General features: G+C 40.7%; 4 protein-coding genes across 4 annotated transcripts; 2 read left to right on the plus strand and 2 right to left on the minus strand.

Moving 5' to 3' along the window:
- Positions 1-1,302: 1,302 nt before the first annotated feature.
- On the plus strand, positions 1,303-6,444 carry LOC137956747 (ABC transporter B family member 11-like). Its single transcript, XM_068804352.1, has 12 exons — positions 1,303-1,638; positions 1,795-1,849; positions 1,939-2,114; positions 2,314-2,535; positions 2,652-2,890; positions 2,985-3,510; positions 3,606-3,879; positions 3,961-4,841; positions 4,983-5,249; positions 5,327-5,590; positions 5,697-5,990; positions 6,088-6,444. The coding sequence occupies exons 1-12, from the start codon at positions 1,303-1,305 to the stop codon at positions 6,442-6,444; spliced, it is 3,891 nt and encodes a 1,296-aa protein (XP_068660453.1).
- Positions 6,445-6,813: 369 nt separating this feature from the next.
- On the minus strand, positions 6,814-7,479 carry LOC137956752 (glycine-rich cell wall structural protein-like). Its single transcript, XM_068804356.1, has one exon. The coding sequence runs from the start codon at positions 7,477-7,479 to the stop codon at positions 6,814-6,816; it is 666 nt and encodes a 221-aa protein (XP_068660457.1).
- Positions 7,480-9,684: 2,205 nt separating this feature from the next.
- Positions 9,685-12,963, plus strand: LOC137957143 (uncharacterized). Its single transcript, XM_068804874.1, has 4 exons — positions 9,685-10,035; positions 10,580-10,635; positions 12,506-12,572; positions 12,665-12,963. The coding sequence occupies exons 1-4, from the start codon at positions 9,904-9,906 to the stop codon at positions 12,743-12,745; spliced, it is 336 nt and encodes a 111-aa protein (XP_068660975.1). The 5' UTR covers positions 9,685-9,903; the 3' UTR covers positions 12,746-12,963.
- On the minus strand, positions 12,962-18,640 carry LOC137957142 (uncharacterized). Its single transcript, XM_068804873.1, has 13 exons — positions 18,055-18,640; positions 16,728-17,142; positions 15,828-16,476; positions 15,209-15,249; positions 15,032-15,100; positions 14,694-14,794; positions 14,461-14,539; positions 14,267-14,365; positions 14,115-14,183; positions 13,906-13,955; positions 13,717-13,798; positions 13,513-13,607; positions 12,962-13,429 (listed from the first exon to the last, which is right to left on the minus strand). The coding sequence occupies exons 1-13, from the start codon at positions 18,459-18,461 to the stop codon at positions 13,294-13,296; spliced, it is 2,292 nt and encodes a 763-aa protein (XP_068660974.1). The 5' UTR covers positions 18,462-18,640; the 3' UTR covers positions 12,962-13,293.
- Between the last annotated feature and the right edge of the window lie 902 nt (positions 18,641-19,542).

Consider the following 19,542-nt stretch of genomic DNA (forward strand, 5'->3'; position numbering starts at 1 on the left):
GGTAGAAAAGGATCGAAGGAGAGTGATAATCTGAAAATTAACTAGCCGTGTGATTGATGGATAAACCGCGACTGCGCATGAGAGCTCACCGAATCCCACGTTCGTTTTTAATCTGATCGAGAAACCAACATCGATTACAAAGAGCCTCTGATATTACAAAGATTTCAGTAGACTAAAAAGAATCAAACTAATATAATTATGCCATTTTTAATGGTTTCTTAAATCTTATGTTGAGGGGAAAGAAGAGACACTGCTGGAACGCAAGCAAAATTAAAAAAACACGATGCAGACGTCAGAGCTAAACCTTCGAGGGTGTGTCAGTCATTTCAGGGAAGCTTCGCGAGTTCAAGATTTTAGAACGCGAGACACGAACGGAGAATGAGACACGGAGATGCATGTAACTTCGCTAGTGGACGAGCAGATCGATCTTTGACCGGCGGGCATGTCACCTACTGATGGAATACTCGACCGCCCGAGCATCTGCCAAAAAAAAAAAAAAGAAAATTCATGATCGCGACGCGTAGTGGTTAAGTATGGGGTGATTTATATTCTCATTACGTTGTTCCAGTCCCCTTGGATGAGTGAGAAAAGATTTCAAAACCCATTACCTGAAAGGTCTTAGTGTGGGAGACGAAGTTAAACTGTTACTACTGTTCTTATTGTTTTGTAATTTCTTGACTCTTTATGTTGCATCAGGTGGATATTTTTTGGTCAGAGGATCCTTATTTTCTCACCAGGAAAGGAAACAAACGCTGATATTAGTTGCGCATATTGCTGTTTTCTACTGTATACGTAGATAGAAGTTCTGTAGTCTCTTCAGTTTCGAGCCTACTGGGTTTTGCCTTGTGCACTGAAGGAAGAACTATCTATGTGCTTCTGTAGAAGAAGAGCTCGTTTGTTTATTTTTTGCCTTTTCTGTAAATCTTCATCCTCTCTTTTGCGGAGCTTCTATGTGCAACTAAATATCAATCATAATTTTATTTGTTACAAGCTGCATATGGATTCAAGAGGAATTTGAACTGAATTTTCTTTATCTGGCCAAGCTTAAGAACTTAACTCTGGTTCGTCGCTATTGTGGGCAGTTTTAAATCTGATTTCCTTACTTATAGCTGTCTGTCGTCTTGCAGTCTGTGCCTCGTTAGTGCATCTTCTTCTACAAGTTCAATCAACCATTAGCACCTGATACTGTGACATAGATAAAGCATAACGGCCAACGGATTCCGGATCCCAAATATTTCAGACCTTGTTGGCCAACTTCGCGGCATTGAACGAGAAGAAAGGAGCATGACTCAATCATCCAACATGCCTGGAGAGAATGGGCAGGAGGATAACAGCAATAGACACGTCGGCTCCACGAACTCGTCCGCAGGGCCAATTTCTGATAAAAGCCCTGAGACAATTGATGACAAAGTAGAATTCGAACAGAGTGAAGTAATCAAAGAGAAGAAAAACAGCATTCCACTTTACAAGCTTTTCTCCTTCGCCGACTCTACTGATATTGCTTTGATGATTGTGGGCACTCTGGCTGCTATTGCAAATGGGGCGGCTATGCCTGTTATGACCATTCTCTTTGGACAGTTAGTTGATTCTTTTGGGAAGACTGTGGATCGCCATAAAGTCGTTCATGAAGTTTCCAAGGTAAGATTGCCATAAAGTCGTTTATGGTCACCTCGCAAATTCTACTTCTGAATTTTCATTCGAGAGATTTTAATAAAATAAGGCACCTTGAAATTTTCTGTATCGTTGTTTATTTCAAATTACATTGCTTATTCATTTTGATTATTATCTCCTCAGGTATCTCTCAGGTATGTTTATTTGGCTGTGGGATCTGGAATCGCCTCATTCTTGCGTAAGAATTGCATCTTTCTTACTAATTCAGTTCTCGTATATCCTGTGTTAAAGAAACCAGATGGTGAAATTCTGTTTGTTTTCTGACAGAGGTGGCTTGTTGGGTAGTTACCGGCGAGAGACAGGCAGCTAGGATAAGAGCCTTATACCTGAAAACCATATTGAGACAAGATGTTGCTTTCTTTGATAAAGAAACTAGCACGGGAGAAGTTGTTGGGAGAATGTCAGGGGACACTATCCTCATTCAAGATGCCATGGGTGAGAAGGTAACGAAAGCTTTTCATTCTTCTCTTCCAGCAAATTCTTTTGCCCCAATTAAGTCTTTTGGAGTGGTATATGTAGCCTCTCAGTGATTCCTTTGAATCTAAGAAGATTTAGTTAAACTAGAAGCAAAATAGTATGGAATAAGCTGGCCCTCTGAGGACCTTTGTTGCTTACAGTGAAAATTTTTATTCTCTTACTCAGGTGGGTAAGTTCATTCAACTGGTAGCGACCTTTTTTGGAGGCTTTATAGTTGCATTTGTTCGAGGATGGCTCCTTACCCTTGTCATGCTCTCCGCCATTCCTCCTCTTGTGATTTCCGGAGCTGTCATGTCTATCTTAATCACAAAAATGGCTTCTCGTGGACAAACAGCTTATTCTGAAGCAGGTGTTGTGGTAGAACAGACAATTGGAGCAATTAGAACTGTGAGATACCTACTTAAAAACTCTCTGCAATTCCTTTGGTAGTTTTCATATGGAAGCCTTGAATGATCTATATTTCAACTTTCAAATAATGCTCATGACTCATAATTTGATCTCAGGTAGCATCATTTACTGGCGAGAAGCTAGCTATTGATAAGTATGAAAAATCCCTAAAAACTGCTTATAGATCCAGTGTTTATGAGGGCTTGGTATCAGGACTAGGTTTTGGGGCAGTCATGTTTGTCATGTACTCCAGTTATGCTCTGGCTGTGTGGTATGGTTCAAGGATGATAATAAATGAAGGTTACAGTGGTGGTGATGTGATTAATATTATTGTTGCAATCTTGACTGGCTCCATGTATGTACATAAACTAGTTAATTTTAGAAATTTCATTTATCATTCTGAATGGCTTTTCTGTTGAACCACTGTCCATGTCTGTGTGCTTGATCAGGAGTCTAGGCCAGACATCTCCATCCCTTAGTGCGTTTGCAGCTGGACAAGCTGCGGCTTACAAAATGTTTGAAACAATCCAGAGGAAGCCAGAGATAGATGCATATGATTCAAGTGGACTTACTTTGGAAGATATTAAAGGCGATATAGAGTTAAGAGATGTTTATTTCAGTTACCCTGCCAGACCCAATGAACCCATATTTACTGGTTTTTCTCTCTCTATAGCCCATGGTACAACTGCTGCTTTGGTTGGAGAGAGTGGAAGTGGAAAATCAACTGTGATTAGTCTTGTAGAAAGGTTTTATGATCCCCAAGCTGGAGAAGTACTAATTGATGGATTCAATCTTAAAGGGTTTCAGCTACGATGGATCAGAGAGAAATTTGGGCTTGTCAGTCAAGAGCCTGTCTTGTTTGCTGCAAGTATTAAGGATAATATAGCTTATGGCAAGGATAGAGCAACTCCAGATGAAATTAAGGCTGCAGCTGAACTTGCAAATGCTGCTAAATTCATAGACAAGATGCCACAGGTTTTAATCTTTCGGAATTTCTTTGTTAAATTAAAATGATTTTAGCTTAAATCTTTGATTCTTACTTAATTCATATCATTCATTTTAATTTTTAGGGACTTGATACAATGGTGGGTGAGCACGGGACTCAGCTCTCAGGTGGCCAGAAACAGAGAGTAGCCATAGCCAGAGCAATTCTGAAGGACCCGCGGATACTTCTTCTGGATGAAGCCACCAGTGCTCTTGATGCTGAGTCTGAGCACATTGTGCAGGAGGCCCTAGACAGAGTTATGGTAAATCGAACAACGGTCATTGTTGCACATAGATTGAGTACAGTGAGAAATTCCGATATGATTGCTGTTATCCACCGTGGATCTGTTGTTGAGAAAGGTAAACTAACGTAGGATATTTTATCTGAGTTCAAAGTACACTGAGAGATTTAAACTGACTTTCTGAACTGAATTGTATCAGGATCTCACTCAGAGCTGATTAGAAATCAAAATGGAGCCTACTATCAACTAATACGGCTCCAGGAAGTTAACCAAGAGCATCAGCAAACTTCAGCTGAGAGTGATAGGTCCGAAATAAGAGCAGAATCTGGCAGGCATTCCAGCAGACGTTTGTCTTTACCTCGATCTATAAGTCGTGGGTCATCGGGTGTTGGAAGCAGCCGTCATCACTCATTCTCAGTCTCATTTGGCATACCCACTGGACTCACAATTGAAGAGACTGCAGCAGCAACTTCTGATGCCGATCCTCCATTTGAAAATACAAAGGAAGTCTCACTTCTGCGGTTGGCTACTCTCAACAAGCCTGAGCTCACTGTGCTACTTCTTGGCTCTGTAGCTGCAGTCATTAATGGCGTTATTCTACCTGTTTTTGGAATTCTAGTTTCTAGCATAATCAAGACATTTTTTGAGCCTCATTCGAAGCTTCGTAAGGATTCAAGGTTTTGGTCGCTAATGTTTGTGGGTCTGGCAACGTTATCTCTAGTGGCTTCCCCTACTAGAACATATTTCTTCGCAATTGCTGGCTGCCGTCTGATAAAAAGGATCAGAACTATGTGTTTTGAGAAGGTAGTCCGCATGGAGATTGCGTGGTTTGATAACCCAGACAACTCAAGTGGAGCCATTGGAGCAAGGCTTTCTTCTGATGCTGCTGGTGTTCGCAGTTTGGTTGGAGATACTCTTGCACTTGTTGTTCAGAATACTGCCGCTTTAATTGCTGGTCTGGTTATTGCTTTCCAGGCTAGTTGGCATCTGGCTTTGATTGTCTTGGCCATGTTGCCTCTGGTAGGTGTAAGTGGGTGGGCGCACATGAAGTTTATGCAAGGATTCAGTGCTGATGCAAAGGTTTGGTTCTATAAGCAAAAAAAGTTTCCTTGACTACCTTTCTTTGTGATTTCAAAATTCTGTCACTTAAATACTCGATATTATAAGCTTCTTTGATAGCTAAAGATTCCTTATGAACTGGGGAACATGAAATTATTGCAGAAAATGTATGAGGATGCAAGTCAAGTTGCTAATGATGCAGTAGGGAGTATAAGAACTGTAGCCTCCTTCTGTGCAGAGGACAAAGTAATGAACCTCTACAAAAAGAAATGTGAAGGCCCCTTACAGACAGGGATAAAGCAAGGTCTGATTAGTGGTATTGGATATGGCCTTTCCTTCTTTCTTTTGTTTGGGGTCTACGGTGCTAGTTTCTATGCTGGTGCCCGTCTTGTGGAGGATGGAAAAATAACATTCTCAGAGGTTTTTAGGGTAAGTAAGCTTGTATTGGGAAAAATAACATTCTCAGAGGTTTTCAGCGTAAGTAAGCTTACATTGGAAATTTGCAGGTCTTCTTTGCTCTCACCATGGCAGCTCTTGCAGTTTCTCAGTCGAGTTCACTTGCACCTGATGCAACAAAAGCAAAGTCTGCTGCTTCGTCTGTATTTGCTATTCTTGATCGTGAATCAAAAATAGATTCTGGTGATAGTTCAGGATTGACACTGCAAGAAGTGAAGGGTGATATAGAATTCCAACATATTAGCTTTAAATACCCCACAAGACCTGACGTTCAAATTTTCCAAGACCTCTGCCTGGCTGTTCGATCTGGCAAAGTAACAAAGTTTATCCGTTTGCCTGCTTAATCTTCAGATTTTTTTGGTTAAATGTAGGGATTTGACTAAAATGGGAGTAGCCTCTGAAAGTTCCTCTTCATTGCAGACTGTTGCTCTGGTGGGAGAAAGTGGGAGTGGGAAATCAACTGCAATCTCATTGTTGCAAAGATTCTATGACCCTGATTCAGGCCAAATTCTGATAGATGGAATTGAAATCAAGAAGTTTCAACTGAGGTGGTTGAGGCAGCAAATGGGACTAGTGAGCCAGGAGCCTGTTCTTTTCAATGAAGCAATTCGTGCCAATATTGCCTATGGAAAGGAAGAAGAGGCAACTGAAGCAGAGATTATAGCTGCAGCAGAATCTGCCAATGCACACAAGTTCATTAGCAGCTTGCAACAGGTCCGATCACTGTGAACGAGTTGTCACGAGTCACTTTACCTCTCTTCACTTTAATGCTTTTAGATGAATCTTAATCGGTTTATCATGACAATTGCAGGGTTATGACACATTAGTGGGTGAGAGAGGTGTCCAGTTATCTGGTGGACAGAAGCAAAGAGTAGCAATTGCTCGGGCCATTGTTAAGGATCCAAAGATATTGTTACTGGATGAAGCAACAAGCGCTCTTGATGCAGAGTCTGAGAGAATCGTTCAAGATGCTCTGGATCGAGTTATGGAAAACAGGACGACCATGGTGGTGGCTCACCGGTTATCTACAATTAAAGGTGCTGATCTGATTGCTGTGGTTAAAAATGGGGCAATCGTAGAGAAAGGGAGACATGAAGCTTTAATTAATGTAAAGGATGGAGTCTATGCCTCTTTGGTAGCTCTTCACGTGAGTGCTTCAACACATTAATCTCTTGTTCTTCTTAAAGTTTTGCTACAAAGAGGTGAAAGAAGGGTAAAAGATATCTGTTTGTTCTCCTTCTATCCCACATTGATAACAGAGCTGAAACATTAACTCTTTTATCGTCTGTTATTGGGTTCTACAGAATTAAAGAGTTGATGTTCGGTGAGAATAATAGAGTTACAAAATGGATGAGACAAGAATTTAGTCCAGACGATGCATTCACCTGAGAAGAAATGGAGAAAGATTTTATTCTAATTTAAACTATCAGCTTGGAAACAAACTCTGTTTTCAGAAGGACTACAGCCTATGCGAGTGCATAACACCAAACTTAAATTACTGGATAATAGATAACTAGTCTTGAGTAGTGATCATTCTTCATGGGGCCCTCCCGCCGAGTCCTCCACCGGTGCCACCTCCAAAACCACCTCCTGCACCACCACCAGCTCCTCCTCCTAGCCCACCGCCACCACCGGCACCGCCACCAAATCCTCCTCCAGCTCCCCCTCCCGCTCCACCTCCAGCTCCTCCCCCTAGCCCACCTCCACCACCTAATCCTCCACCTGCACCTCCTCCAAACCCTCCACCTGCACCACCTCCCGCACCTCCTCCAGCTCCTCCTCCCACTCCACCACCTCCACCTGCACCACCACCAAATCCTCCACCTGCCCCTCCTCCTGCTCCACCACCTAATCCTCCACCTGCACCACCTCCGACACCTCCTCCAAGTCCTCCCCCTGCTCCACCTCCTGCTCCTCCTCCTAGTCCTCCACCGCCTCCTGCTCCAGCTCCCCCTCCTAGTCCTCCACCGCCTCCTGCCCCTAGTCCTCCGCCGCCTCCAGCTCCCCCTCCTAGTCCTCCGCCACCTCCAGCTCCCCCTCCTAGTCCTCCTCCACCACCTGCACCACCTCCGAGTCCACCACCTCTATGTCCACCCAAAAAGCTCTCCTTTTCAAACCGCCTAGCTTCCACCACTCCTACCACCGCCATCCACACTGCAAAGAGTGCACCCAAAACGAGCATTGCCTTCAAAAGCCTACCCATTTTTCCAAGAACTGACAGCAAGCCTAAAGAAGGAAAAGAAGGAAAGCTTGTTTCTTCGATGCAGCTTCGGGTGTCTCTTTATAGAGCTCCAAATACGCGTAAGAAATCAATACATGCCTCCTGTGCTTCGCATTTTTTGAATCTGACTACGTACTAACCATTATTACAGTTCTCAACTGCCAACCAACTAAAATCCGTAACACGTACATTTTTCAGACGCCTAATCGTATAATTTTTGCTTTCTCACTAGAACTGCATGCAGGACTCCTGCTCTTGCGGCCTGAATTCCTCCTTTGTATTCATGTCACCTTGTTCGGCCACTCCCAGTTGTTTTCCAAAACAGTAAAGGAAAAAACAAAGTGACGGTTTATTAAAGATCATCTGAATGTCTCCACAAACATAAAATCTTATTTACTGCAAAATATTATGAGCAAATTTGCCAGGTTTGCTACTCATAACGTAGGACGGCTGGTTTTCTGTTCATTGTCGGAGTCTCGTTTCTCCGAGTCTTCTTCACGAATCAGACCTCTGAATTACACTAAATCAAGAGCCCAACTCCATTTAATGCAGGGCTCCCATTTTCTCCATTTCGACTTTATTTTGGACGGCAACGTCCAGGGCGTGATAAATTCAGCCGCTTTGCACATGCTCAATCGTCTTTTGAATTCTAAAAGAGTCGGACAACATCACATGGCGTAGTAGTGGATGAAAAGGATTTCACACAGAAACCCAAATAAGAGATGCAACTAAATCAATCTATTTCGAGCTGGATAGAGAAGAGAAGGCTGACTCTTCCTAGCAACCAACTCTCTCATATTGTTCGGAATGAGCTGTAATGCTTATTGATCGATTTGAACCATTCTTCCTTATGAGGTTTAGGTAAACGTCGTCTAGTTATCGTTGATCTCACTGCTAAAACTCATCTTAGAACGAAGAAGTCTATTGAAAGATGATGGGAGGATATCGTCTTGCGGCGAGACCGGGACAAAGAGGAGTCACAGGATGATGAGGTGATGTCTCTCTTTCAGAGGGACCCAGTTGTCAAATCACTGCGGGATTCAGGTTGGTCTTGGAGGGGACAGACAAAGATGGGTTTAGGATGGGATTTACTAGTTAATGGTCTTGCATTTAATGACCTTTAAACATTAAACCCGTCTTAATACTAGCGTTTATATACTAACAAATCTGATCCTATTTACCCTATTGGTCGATTAAGACCATATGGACACGACATATGCTAGTCCCTATTGGTCTTGGAGGGACAGACATATGCTAGTGATCTTGTATTGAAGCATCCGTCTTAATGCTAGTATTTATGTACTAGCAGATCTGACCCCTACTCTTTTATGTGAATGAAAGGGTTTGGATCAACATAAGCTAGTCTCTACTGATCCTGGAGGAACCGATAGAGATGGTTTGGGATGTGATTTGCTAGTTCATGGACTTGCATTGGGGTTAATCCTTTTCAATTACAATAAGAAAATGAATCAATCATGTTCTTCCATGTGAATAGGTCTCAATACTCTTCCACTAATAGGGATGGGTATTCTAGTTGGGTTTTAGGGGGAATCCAACCCAACCTGACCCGAAAAACTCGGGTTCGAGTTTCTAATTTCACACCATAGGTCTAGGACAAGATGAGAAAACAAACCCCTATAGAGATGGGTTTTCCAAACCTGACTCACATATAAGACAAAGATATAAAATGTGTTTGAGACAAGAAGTTTATGAGGATGGGCCGAAGACAGGGGGGACGGGGATACGAGGATGGTGATCGGGGTGGGGTTCAGGTTTGACAAATTGGGTTTGGTTTAGGTTTTGGGGTCAGCGATTAGATTCGGGTTCAAGTTTTGGTCAACCTGACCGGTGCCCACACCTATCCACAAATGATCAAAGGAGACTAGCTCCACTTCTAATCCATATACTAGCAAATCTTGATCCAACTAGTTTGGGTTATCCAAAGTCACATTTTAGCATAAGATGGAACCAAAGTTGTCTATTGATGTGCAATTTATTTACTAGAAACCCTCATCAATTTCTTATAATTTTTTAACTATTGCTAAATCCACGAGTAAACAAAAAGACAACTGCAAATCAAACATCTTAGGCTGGGAAAAAAAACTGTTAAATAAAAAAAAAATTATTTGACATGAAATTTCTAGGGTTTGTGCGAGTTTAGGAGATTGAATTTTTTTTCCCCATTTCCTTTTATCCCACAAAAGTTTAGGAGTCGAGAGGAAATAAGTTTTAAATTTTCATCCATTGGAATCGATGAAAAAACGGAGAAGGCATACCGTCGAAGTGAAACGTCTTCATCTAGCCTTCTTGTGTGCTTGGGGGTCCTCCATCTGCTCGGTACACTAGTGCCTAGCATAGCAGAGAAACGGATCTAAGGAAGACGCAGTTTATCGTCAACGAAGAGCAATGGAGGAGGTGGTAGACGATGGAGTGGATAGTATGGTTGATTCTAAAGATTTACAGCAACAAAGCAAAGCCCTTGATAAGCTCACTGACCACGTAGAAGATCGTCAACTCAACTCAATCAGAGTCCAAGAGGTTCGTCTTCCCTTTTACCGGGATAAATCTAAACGAAGGGGAATATCCAACAAACCTGGTTTTCCCTATTGAATTTGATTTTTTTTAATTAATACCCATTTTATTATCTTTTAGCAGCGTCTTTCGTTAGTTCTTATGTGTTATTAGGACAATTTGAGGAAGGAATGAAACTGAGATGTGCTTGTACTGCTTTCCTACAAATTATACTGAGATTTTTTTCTCTGAAAACCATATTGACAAAACGGAGTTTCTTTCTTTGAGGATGCACATGAAGGAACATGGGGCCCGGAAATACCTGGTTCTGTTGGACATGGTTTGAGGATTTTCTGCAAACTGATTGTCGAAGTCATGATCTTGATTGGATATAGATAAATAGGAGCCACATCTGAACGACCGTTGTTGTTTCAGTGCATTGCTTTTATATGTATGGCATATGTTGTTTTGGTGATATCCTGGATATATTTGTGTCAATGATCCGAGACCGCACTTTTCTATGACAATGATGTCAGGTTTTCCAGAATCCTTATCTTGCTTTTAATTGTAGGCTATGGCGTCAATTGCAGCAAAATCAGAAGCTGACTGGAACGCCATGAGAATGAGGTGAGTTTTATGGTGGAAAGTTTGTGTGACATGGTCTGTCTAATAATCAAAACAAATTTAGTTTATTCAAAAAAAAATTATTTATTTTTTAGTTGATATGAAGTTTCTAACAGAGTTTCCATTATAAAAGAGGTGTTTATTGTTGTGGGTTGATCTTTGGCTCAGTGGCCACATTGGAGAGGTGAGGTCCTAATGTGAGGTATTGGATTCAAGTCTTTCCTGGCCATATCAATGTTTTGGGCCAAATCAATATAGCACCTCACCCTTACCTGAACCTCCTTCTCTATTCACACAGTTTAATAGGAAGAGTATCTGTGTCCATCCTTCCTGTGTGTAGACAACTTGGCAAATTCTTTAATGAATTCTTCAATTTGACAAAACTTATTTACTCTATATTCCCTTAAAGGGATATGCCAGGTGTACTCAGAGATGACCTTTAGGAATTAATGTCAGTCAAGAGCTACCCATGAAGCTGTGCTCCAATACAGGTTGTGTAAGGAAACAACCATTTTCTACAATCTCTTTCCCTGGAGAAATCTTCAAAAAATAATCACAAACATATGGTTAACATTTACCTCTCAGTAATGTTCCCAATATGGTCCTATTAGTTCACGAGCTAATCAAATTTTTATAAACACTTTTAAGCCCAGATTTGAGGTTTTCTCCAAAAAATCCTGTATTTGGTTTGTTGTAGCCTTGATAGGTATGGTTCCTGAATTTCTCTTGATTTCAAAGTCGTTCTGCAACAATTTTGTTCTTCCTCTTCTACAGAGGTCAGTTTCTATTGCTATAGGATCGATCCAAGTTCACTATTCTAAAAAGGGCAAAAGAGAGATCCACTTCATTTTTGCATTTTCATACGACCTTTCTTTTTGTTTTCCCATTTTAATCGCTTCAGACACATCCTTCTTTTAAAAAACTCCTACATAACCATGGTTACTTCACCAAACTCCCACATAACATGGTTACTTCACCAAATTTATGTTTCACATGTATAGTTCAATCTAAAGAAATTCTTTTAGGTCAAATTTTAAAAATTAGTATATTTTGAATAAATCAAGTCCAAGTTCTGCTGATTCCATCACCTGATATTTACCTCCTATGGTTGTTTAGCCAATCTTATGAAAGTACATGTAACACATTCTGTGTTGTCACATGCATTATCTGAGTTATATACTTGTATTAACGTTTGAGATCTTATCCTTGCAACCAAAGCTCACTGGCCTAGCTTTGTCACTCTATATTTCCTTGCTAATGCTTTGTCACTGGAATTCTGCCAAATGCAAGATTTTGGATCTGGAGAGTCTAGCATTAAAGTTAGGGATATCCTAGCTTTCCTCGGGTTCAGAATTGATACCTTTTCACATAACAAGATACACGGATGACAATGAGGACTTTCCTGTACATCTGTTGGCTGACTTTGCTTAGAATATTACCCATTTGGAAGGCCTCTCTGGAGAGTAGACAGGCTATCACATACATGGGCCATGAGGCTAGTTTGCAAACTTAAGTTGAATTTTCTCCCATTTTCTTTTTTGCCATATCCACATAAGTTTGATTTACATTGTCTTTTTTGTTAATGCTTTATTGCAGCAAGGTAATTTCAAACTGTCTTAAAGGTTTATGGATGATCTATCAAACGGATAAGCATGTCTTAGTGAAATTAACCTAGGACAAGGCCACGGAGAGGAACGGCTGCTAAAACCCATGAGTTCAATTTTCTTACTATTTATGGAGACAATGAGGAACTAAGTATATTTTGTATGGAGACACCGAGGAACTTAAGTTCTCCCGTAAATCGAAAAGGAACATTTCCTAATTCAGGGTAGTTAGTAAATCAAAATTTGACATGAACAATTTGTTGCTGCAGAGAAAAAGAACTGGCTGCAGTCAAGATTAACCCTGCCGATATTGATATCATAGCAAATGAGCTTGAGGTCAGTTATTTCTTGGTTTTTCTCTTTCACTTTCTTCTTCTCTTTGTCATCCTCTGGTGATTATTGGGTTTTGCTGTACTAAAATCTGGCAGCTGGACAAAAAAGTTGCTGAGAGAACATTGCGTGAGCACAAAGGTGATGCAGTTGCTGCTGTCCGCCACTTGCTTCGCTAATCGGACATAATCTGGTTGGAACCCATTAACTGAAATTTTCAGGATTGATAGGTTTTTTTTTTACTTGGTTACCCCATGGCAACGTGAGATTGTAATTTTTTGCAGCCAAGCACATTCTGGATGTGTATCATCAAACCCAGTTTACTAAGATTTTGAACCTAATGTTTCTGCTTCGTTCATATATGCAAGTGAGAAGGAATACTACTACAGCACAGAAATTCTTAACTAGTCTTTATACAGCTTTGGGAACAACATTTCGTTACAGACATGCAAGAATTCGTCAAACCAATAACAACCAATTCCAGTTGCCGATAAAGCTAAAGCCTGTTATGGGAGCAAAGAAAGAAATAAAAAGAAAAAGAGACAGAAAGAACAACTTTGTACACATTGATGTTGCCGGCGGCAGAAGGGACTCGATTTCTCATAAATGTCATTCAATGGATAAGCCTGATGAAGTTTCTTCATTCTCCAGGTAATTGTACCACAATTGGAACTCGTTCAACCAAACGCTTAACATTTAGTAAATTTGGTCACTATTTGGTTTATAATCAATTATAAGCTGCCTTCTGGGGAGCATCGTCTCCATGACCAGAGCGAAGTGTTTGAGATTGGACTGTGTACTGTCTCTGTAAATCTTTAAACTTTTCTAGCAGTTCTTGGAATGTCGGCCGGCAGTGTGGGTCACTGTTGAGATTCAAAACAACAAATTAAGAATTATTAGTATGAAACAAAGGTTCAAATTATCTACTAACAAAATGGTATTGTACCTGTGCCAACAGCTCTGTATTACCGATGCCCATTGTGGATCCATGTCCGAAGGGATTTCCAGGCGTTGATTCATGAAACCGACAGCTCCAATCACCTGGATAAGCCACCAGTAGTAGAGAAATTTGAACCTGTACTGTCTAATTGTATATGTTGAATCTGAAACGTGACATGGTAGAAAATAATTTCTCAATGGAGGAGCCTACCTGCATTGAATTCAGATTCTCCCAAGGGATTGTTTCTGTGACAAGCTCCCATAGGATCACTCCGAAGCTGTAGATATCAGACCTACAATTTGCAATCGCGAAACAAAAAAAAAAAAAAAAAGTTAGCACCAACCAGGGATATGTAGCTGTTTCACAGAGAAAACTAGTATCTCAAATAAAATGACCTACTTCTCATCCGAGGGCTCATTACGAAGAACTTCTGGTGCCATCCATTGTGGCTACAAAAGAAATATAGGGAAACTTTTAATGTGATAAGAACATGATCAGATTTTTGTCAAAGTATATATACAATGAACATTTATTTACACGATTACAGATCAAAGTAGAGGAGATAGGAAAGGAATTTGCTACCAGCAAAAGAATCATTGTTTGCATACCGTTCCTTTGCCAGTTTTCGTAGTTAAATATGTCTCCCGCTTCAGACGTGACAGACCGAAATCACCGACCTGTCAAGAGGTTCAAAAAAAAAAAAACGTGGGACATAGATGGCTTCATCTTATAAAGAGAGGATTTACAGAAGATATCTGACCTTCACGGTCCAATTCTTATCAACCAGCAGATTTGAAGACTTTAGGTCACGATGGATGATAGGTGGATTACAGTGATGAAGATAATTCATGCCCCGAGCCTGCATTAGATATTAATGTAATCAAGACTTCATGAGGCACACTAGCCAATCTCATTGTTTGATAAAGGTACAAAAACATTTAAGTTACACATTACCACATCTAATGCCATATGAACACGCCGTCTCCAATCCAATCTTGTTGTATTTCGTTGCAACAATCTAAACAGGCTTCCTCTGGTAGAGAGATTATATGTAAATCAAATAACGAACAACATGTCGACATTAATTCAAACCATATTCCTATTAAATAAAACAAAGACAATGCTTCCCCTGGTGTAGGGGAATCTCGTTGACCATTGACATAATCGTTTTCAAGCAAGAGAAAAACCTTGGGAGGAATTCTGTGACAATGCAAAGACGCTGAGGAGAAGTTACAGCACCCATAAAAAGTAAAACATTTGGATGTCTTAGCCTCTTCATAAGTGATACCTTCAGAAAGAAAAACAACTTAGCAAATCATATACTGCAGCTTGAATCACATTAAATGACAAATCATAAAAGTCCTAGTGCTATTATTTCTCAGTGCAATCATGACCCAGTCAAGTGCTCTAATTTTTCCCAGAGCCTCTCAGAATCAAATATCTTTATTTCTCATGGTTCTCTCCAGCACTAAAGTATGTAAATTGAGAAAAGTAACAGTCAATAGAAACTTAGATCAAAGAGCACCTCTTGTCTGAAGGAGAGTATGACTTCCTCTGAATATTCTTGCTTGGAGAATACCTTAACTGCAACATCCTGTAAGAAATAAAGAACATGTGTGTAGTAAGAAGCTGTTGGTCCCAGTCAATTACCGTTGCTATGCCCTTGATCATAGACAATTTGAACCAAGCTCTGCCAACTTACCGAGCCATACCAGAGACCATGATACACAGTTCCACAAGAGCCTGCAGCAACACAGAAGGTAAAATAAAATTCGTACAAAACATCTTATCAAGATAAAAAACAACATAAACCAGCAACCAGGGAACACTTAATCTGCCATGACTTTTAGAATCAGGGACGGAGCTGGGGGGTGGAGGAAAGAAAATCATGTATCGCACCATTATCAGCCAATTTCAATTGATAAAATCATCACTGGAACAATTTCATTACTTCCAATAGAATACTCAAGTATAACAAAGTGTAAAATTGCTCAGCAAGCAAGGTCTTAAAGACTTCTGTACACAATTAAAAAGTATAGTAATAAATCAATTAGTATTTTTTAAAAAGCAATTAGTAATTTTATTATGGATCCCCAACAGAAGACATGATTCCCAGGAGACTGGAGCATAGCAAAGTTGATCCATATTTAATCAGAGAGTGAATGAAATCAGCTAAATTTTTAAGGACAAAAAACAACAAGAGAAGGAAAGCTCTAACACAAAAGAACTAACTACATCCACAATGTAGTTAATATTTTAACCACAACTGAGCAAAGCAGTATACATCTTCTGATTAAAATCCATTTATGAATCGCAGATACCTTGTCCAATCTGGTCTCCTATGGTCAGGTCTTCCCACAAAATTTCATAATCCAGGGAGTCAGTTTCCAAGTCCAGTTTATGAATAGCACTGCTGTTAGTACTTCCACAGCTGCTCACACTGCTGGTGCTATTAACATTAAACGAAGAGGACCAGGACCCTGAAGCATCATTATTAGCAGGACGGTTCATTTCAGCAACTGGCTGCTCAGATTTCAGACTAGATTCAGAAGATTTCAAATGGCTGACATTATTCTCTTGATCAACTGCCAACCAGGGCCAGACAAAATGGGATCCATCACGGTCATTTCCTTTCCATGGCCAAGAGAGGCCCTTCTTGAGCATCCAAGCCTCAGCTTTCGAACCTATGATTTTGTGTATTCCAGTAGCCTTTACTTCACCTTCTCCTGTGGCTCCTTCAGTATTTTTTCCAGGGGACTTCTCCTGAAGACAGGGAGAAGACATGGCAAAGTGGGAGGCAGGAACCTCTTCCCGAGGTGTACTAGCTCCACTCGAGTTTGCATCTTCCCTATTGTCTGAGAGATTGACATCATGATCAGAGTGGTGGCCTTCTCCACTAACACTTTCCCTCTCTGTGCTGCTATCACTTGTTCGTACCCGTGAGCGAACCTTATTTGTAACCTTTGATGCCTGTTTCATTCAGCCTTAACTGTTAACAGAAAATAGACAAAAATTCTCTTCCAAACCTATATTTTATTTATTTATTGAACACTATGACAAACAGATTAAATTCTGCACTTCTAGGGGAGAAAAGTTTACATCATTATGGCTACATCAAACCCAGGATATTATTGCTGGTAGGTACACTTTTCAAGTATTGTTAAAAATTCTACTCTTTTTGTTTGTGTATGGATGTGAGTGAGGCATAATGAATAGCTTACCAGGTTTGACAATTTGGAGGCAATAGCAACTTGGAGAGGTTGCTGAGAGTCAACACCCAATTTACCAATAGGACTGCTTCTTGATCGATTATAGCCAGCTTCAGATTCTGCGTACTTCCTGCTACTTGGAGGAAGATAAGTCTCCTGAAACTGCCGTGAATCATTTGATACACAAATTATGCCAACCAAATTACCACTGTCATCCTTAAAAGGGGTGTTGGTTGCAACTGCTAGGAACCTCTCCCCTGATTTATTTTTGACTGGACATTGGCCAGTCCAGCTCTCCCCCATTATTACCCGGTTAATTATATGACTAACCAACTCAGTGTCACAGGCATCAATCAACAGCTCCATGGCATCCTGACCAAGGGCTTCAGATTCGGAATATCCATAAAGGAGTTCTGCTGTGCGATTCCTACAAAACCATTATTCTCAATAAAATGGTAATTAAACTCCAATTGCTGAAATAAGATGAGCAAGTGAGGTGAATCAAGTCACAAGTTAGAATATAGTATCATGAGTCCATGTCATGAGAAATAAAGCAAATACAGTTAAGATGAGACAAATGAAAGCATATCCTTTTAAACCTAATCAACATGGAGGATGATCACCACATTAATCTCAGCTTAGTTTAGAATTTGAGGTAGTTGGGGTAGTTTCTATAGGGCAACATACTCTGGGCCATTGGTCACAAATCCACTATGTTGGTTTGAGTAATAGAGAGACATACTGAAATGGGTATTGCCATTAGAATATGGAAATTAGATTTCAATTCTGAGAAAACTTTCACCTTACTGCAGCTTCGTTTAATTACCTAAATTTCTTGGTGAAAACAAGTGATACTACATTACAAATACATTAGCTACCTATTGCGTCCATAAGTCCTATTCCGAACTGTTTTTCCAATAATACCCCAGGTCTGAATAGGTTAACCAACAGCATCTCCCTGTCCATTATGAAACCTTGGTTACTTTATCAGTAAACCTGGGGTTACAAGCTAGCCCTTTAATTTTCTATCTCGGTACAGGTAGACACCAAATTGATGCTCGTGACCACAGCTCGTAATCAATTCATTCCAAAGGGCATACCGTTCATATACCGAGTATAAACTGTCAGGAAGGACAGAAGGGTAGAACACTAGCAAACAGAAATGCTGCATAAATTCAATAGACAATTTAAAGGTAAAATGCAAAGAAGAAAAAAACTTATAAGAACAAAATGAAAAAGAGGGAAGAACAAACTAGAAGTTGACTTCATTTGTCCGAGCTCTACTGTTCTAACAAAAAGGAAGAACCAGAAGAAGTTAAATTCTAAATTCGAAACTGACCAGTATATAATCCGGCACTCAAGATCAAGTATATGCACCGACTGCCCCATAGATTGCAATATATTCAAATATTGTCGGTCCGAAAACTGGCCAGCGGCTGGCCTTGCATCGTCGCATTCTCTGGCCCCGCCACTTCTACTCTCCCGCTGCAGCGGCGAAGCGTGCCTGAAAGACAAGGACCCCTTCCTCCAGGCGGCAAAGCCTGCATCAAGGCCACCAGTCTTTCTTCTCGGGGCCCCGAACCTCGACCGCTGCGGCGAAACCGAGTGAGAGCGCTGGTGTGTGTGTTCGACTTTGGTCTCATTTCCCCGCTCCAGCATAAACTTCGACAGTTCTCGCTTGAGAACCGCATGACCCGCTTCGAGTTCCTGGATTTTCTTCAGCAGCTCTTCCGCTGGAGCCTCCATAGCAAATCCACAAAACTCAGAATCCAGAAATAGGAAGCCAGAAGGGATTTTCAGAGAGGTAGAGTCTCCATTAGTCCATGTCTTGGACTATTCATCTCAAAGAAGGGGTGCTTGCTTTGGTTTTGGTCTTATTATTTTTTCTTTCTTTCTTTTATTGGGTTCTCTGTTAATCCTTTTCCCGTCAGAATCTCTCGTCTTCTCATCCAGAGTCCAAAGTGTTTATACTTTATAGGGAACGATGGGTCAGTTGTTTCTTGTCTGGATTTTCATTAGCCCCTCGCCTTTTCCCGTAAAGGCTCTCCACTTCTCACGAATTTTCATGGTGGATACTTTTTTATCATTATTCTTTTTCTTACATGACAAGCTTCTTCCAAAATTCTTTCTCCAGTTCCCAATGAGATCAGACGAACTTATCCAGTAACTCTTTCCATTAATCACATCCCAGTTCGCAAATCAGTCCTTCACTAATATCCAGAGAAAGTCATTTTCATTTAACACCTGAGCAGTAAAATTAACCGCAAGGGAATGGCTGGCTGTTCTTGTCAATGGCGGATTAGTGGGACCAACGGCGATCCAAGCATCCAGTTAACTTCAATAAAGTACTCGAAGATTCTGAGGTGGGCGATTGTCATGGCAAGTCAACTTTATTACTCCCGATATAAAAAAGAATTAAGAAAAGGATCCCCAGAGTTTCAATCGAAACACTGCCCCAATACTCAATAATTGTAATTCCAGAAATGGTCCAGCCTCTGCTAATCGCGAATTGATCATGTTTCTTTGGAGAGTATTCTCGATTCCCACACTAAAAAAACGGATTGGATTAGCGTTTCTGTTACAGAAACTCAGAAAGTGAAGAAAACATCTTTGAAATTGTCACGTAAAGTCGTGCTTGTCGACCCTTTTAGCCCCTTCCTCTGTATCAGTTTAGAGAATCATTCTGCTTAATCTTTTGCTTTTCCGACGTAGTCCGGTTTTAGTCTTCGTCTTTTAGCAGCAAAAGGTGTGGAGAACCTCACGTCCTCGCTGACCTGCACCACCTCTCCGTGGGGCCACGGCGAACGCAACAATGGCGGCTATGATG

This window comes from Aristolochia californica, unplaced genomic scaffold, assembly GCF_029961685.1.
Source record: "Aristolochia californica isolate CCGP_79_NKW_82.1479 unplaced genomic scaffold, dmAriCali1.0.hap1 SCAF_2, whole genome shotgun sequence".
In the NCBI taxonomy this organism is placed as follows: domain Eukaryota; kingdom Viridiplantae; phylum Streptophyta; class Magnoliopsida; order Piperales; family Aristolochiaceae; genus Aristolochia; species Aristolochia californica.